Source organism: Saccostrea cucullata, unplaced genomic scaffold (assembly GCF_032062105.1).
Source record: "Saccostrea cucullata isolate Sc308-1 unplaced genomic scaffold, CSIRO_AGI_Scuc_v1 ctg5975, whole genome shotgun sequence".
NCBI lineage: Eukaryota > Metazoa > Mollusca > Bivalvia > Ostreida > Ostreidae > Saccostrea > Saccostrea cuccullata.
In genome coordinates this window covers 3,503-5,857 of record NW_026929174.1, presented here as the reverse complement: position 1 = coordinate 5,857, position 2,355 = coordinate 3,503, and the positions used below count along the sequence as shown (strand labels likewise).

Here is a 2,355-nt window from a genome sequence, read left to right as displayed (position 1 = left end):
TTTCCTATTTTCTGCTTATGAACATCACATGACCATATTTTGCTGATATATAGAATACTATTTTAAAAAACTTACTAGCTACTTTATGCTTGTGCTCACACATTATAAACCTTTGATGCACTTTTTTTTATAGAAACAAACTTGCTCTAGTTAAATATTTTAACAACACAATTCTGTAAAATATATGCCTAATGCCAATAAAGAATTGAAATAATAGGATAACTGACCGAAAACTGACAGAGGTGGTAATTTATATTATAAAGATAAATAATGCTCACTTAAAAGTCTCTCTCAGCACATCATAAAAAGTAAACCTACTGAACATAATACTGAATGGCACAGATTTTATACAATCTCTATATATACATTTATATTTCGGGAAGGGGGGGGGGGGTTTAGCTGTATCAGCAAGTGATGTTTGTATGCTTCAAATTCATTTTTATCAATAAAAATAATTAATTCATTGGTCAGAAAGTCAAACTGTCAAAAGGTATAGCAGGGACCTATATACTAACGGGATTGGCAACTCTAGTACTGAACTGTGAAAATCTGCTGAAATCTCGCACGTCACGAGATCCTGCGAGATCGGTCTATTTTCAAAGTTTGTACTGCTGGTCTTACTGGTCAGCTTGTCAAGTAGATTCAGTCTCTCGGATCGATTTTCTTTCGACATTCGGTAACACTTCTTCCTCAGGTTGGCCACAATGAATCCCGATATGTAGAACAGAATTGTTTGGTCATTGGTAGAAATCTGATATGATAGTTCCTCGGACACTTTCTTGTTTTCCTTCAGAAGGCCTCCAAGAATTTCACTAGGTATCTCGAGAATGTAGTCCTGAAGGAAGTTTATAATGTCTTCTCTCTTTTCTTCACATCCTTTTTCACTGAATAGATTAACACATTCACTTTGAACACAGGAAGACAGTCTCAACTCATGGATCCTTGAGAAGAAGAGCTCCCTTTCACTGGAATCGCACAACGAGAGACTGAAGATGTCTTTGAGTTTGTTAAGGAAAAATGCATCCAGGAAGTCTGTGTCGCTGCAAAATCTAGCCAACACCTCCATGCGATTGTCCCCGAACAACTTGTACATTGGATTGTTGCACATCTTCTCAAGTGTTTTCTTACTAGCCTCGGAACAAATCTTCTCGAAGTCCACTAATGTTGCGGCAGCAGGTGATCTGTGGTCTTCTTTAGCCTTCTGGGTTACTCGATGATCACTTGCTGTAAGAAATATAAGAATTAATTATATGTTACACATAAAATTGTTTTTTTTTTTAAGCTTAGATACTAGATACTTAGATACACTAGAATACTGAATCAGTTAAGTCTTTTGAAACAACATGTTTTATAATAATTTGATTAATTTTTGTTAAAAGACAACAAAAATCATATTTTAAAAAAGTCAAATGTGTACATACCTTTTGTTCTGCTTTTTTTGTGCTGTTTGGTCATATGCCCCCGAAATCCTGAAATGGATTTCAAAATCTTCTTGCAGTCTGGGCACTGGTAACTTGGAACCTCAGGTGGGCATTAGTTCTCTGCTGAATCTTTATCCTCATGGTCTGTGTAGTCACCTAAAAGTTCATCTAAATCAATGTCATTGTCCCAAGACAGAAAATCTTCTTTACTACACATGGTGCTCGAATATTTCGTTCACATAAAATGATGAAATGGTTGCAGATCAACCACCCCCCTATAATGTTTGTACACCGTGTGCTCCTCATTATTTTTTTAACATGCTTAAAACAACAACAGGTACCACACGAGCGCTTGATAAACACACAGGCAAGCCCCTGATCACCTTGATCGTCCCCTAGTACTAGCGCTATCAAAACTACTTTGATTAATTCATTAATAATTAGTAACTGGGTACAATCAACATAATTAAATCGTTGTCTGTAACAACAAACCAGAATTTCTTCGCTTTTGGTCAAATTAGAGGTCAATTACCTATCTATCGAACCATTAAACCGCATTGTTGATAGAGGGCGGAGCCCTCTCACGGGCCCCTCCCTATAGGTAACACGTATGTATATGAAAAATAAAAGAAATCTATTGTAAACTATATGTCAATTACAATACCTATGGAACTGAGATTCTTGTCGCCAATATGGCGTCCTGTAAAATGGCGTCGTTCTGATTCACGCGCAAATTCTCGTTGTTGATGAGACTTTCATAAAAGTGAAAACCATTTAATCCAAGGATAATTAGTAGTAATGGTTTTTTACTTAAAATCAAATCCATCTTCCAACTTTCGATTTAGACGTTTAGATTTATTTATAGTTCGCGCTTCACAAGTATAACGGCATTTGATTGGTTAAATTTCCCTACAGGCGGCGCTGTCGTCTGCAC

The 2,355-nt window shown here is 36.4% G+C and overlaps 1 protein-coding gene across 1 annotated transcript; it reads right to left on the bottom strand.

Moving 5' to 3' along the window:
* Positions 1-472: 472 nt before the first annotated feature.
* Positions 473-1,541, bottom strand: LOC134279986 (uncharacterized). The gene is made up of 2 exons (XM_062762389.1): positions 1,422-1,541; positions 473-1,224 (listed from the first exon to the last, which is right to left on the bottom strand). The coding sequence occupies exons 1-2, from the start codon at positions 1,453-1,455 to the stop codon at positions 476-478; spliced, it is 783 nt and encodes a 260-aa protein (XP_062618373.1). The 5' UTR covers positions 1,456-1,541; the 3' UTR covers positions 473-475.
* Between the last annotated feature and the right edge of the window lie 814 nt (positions 1,542-2,355).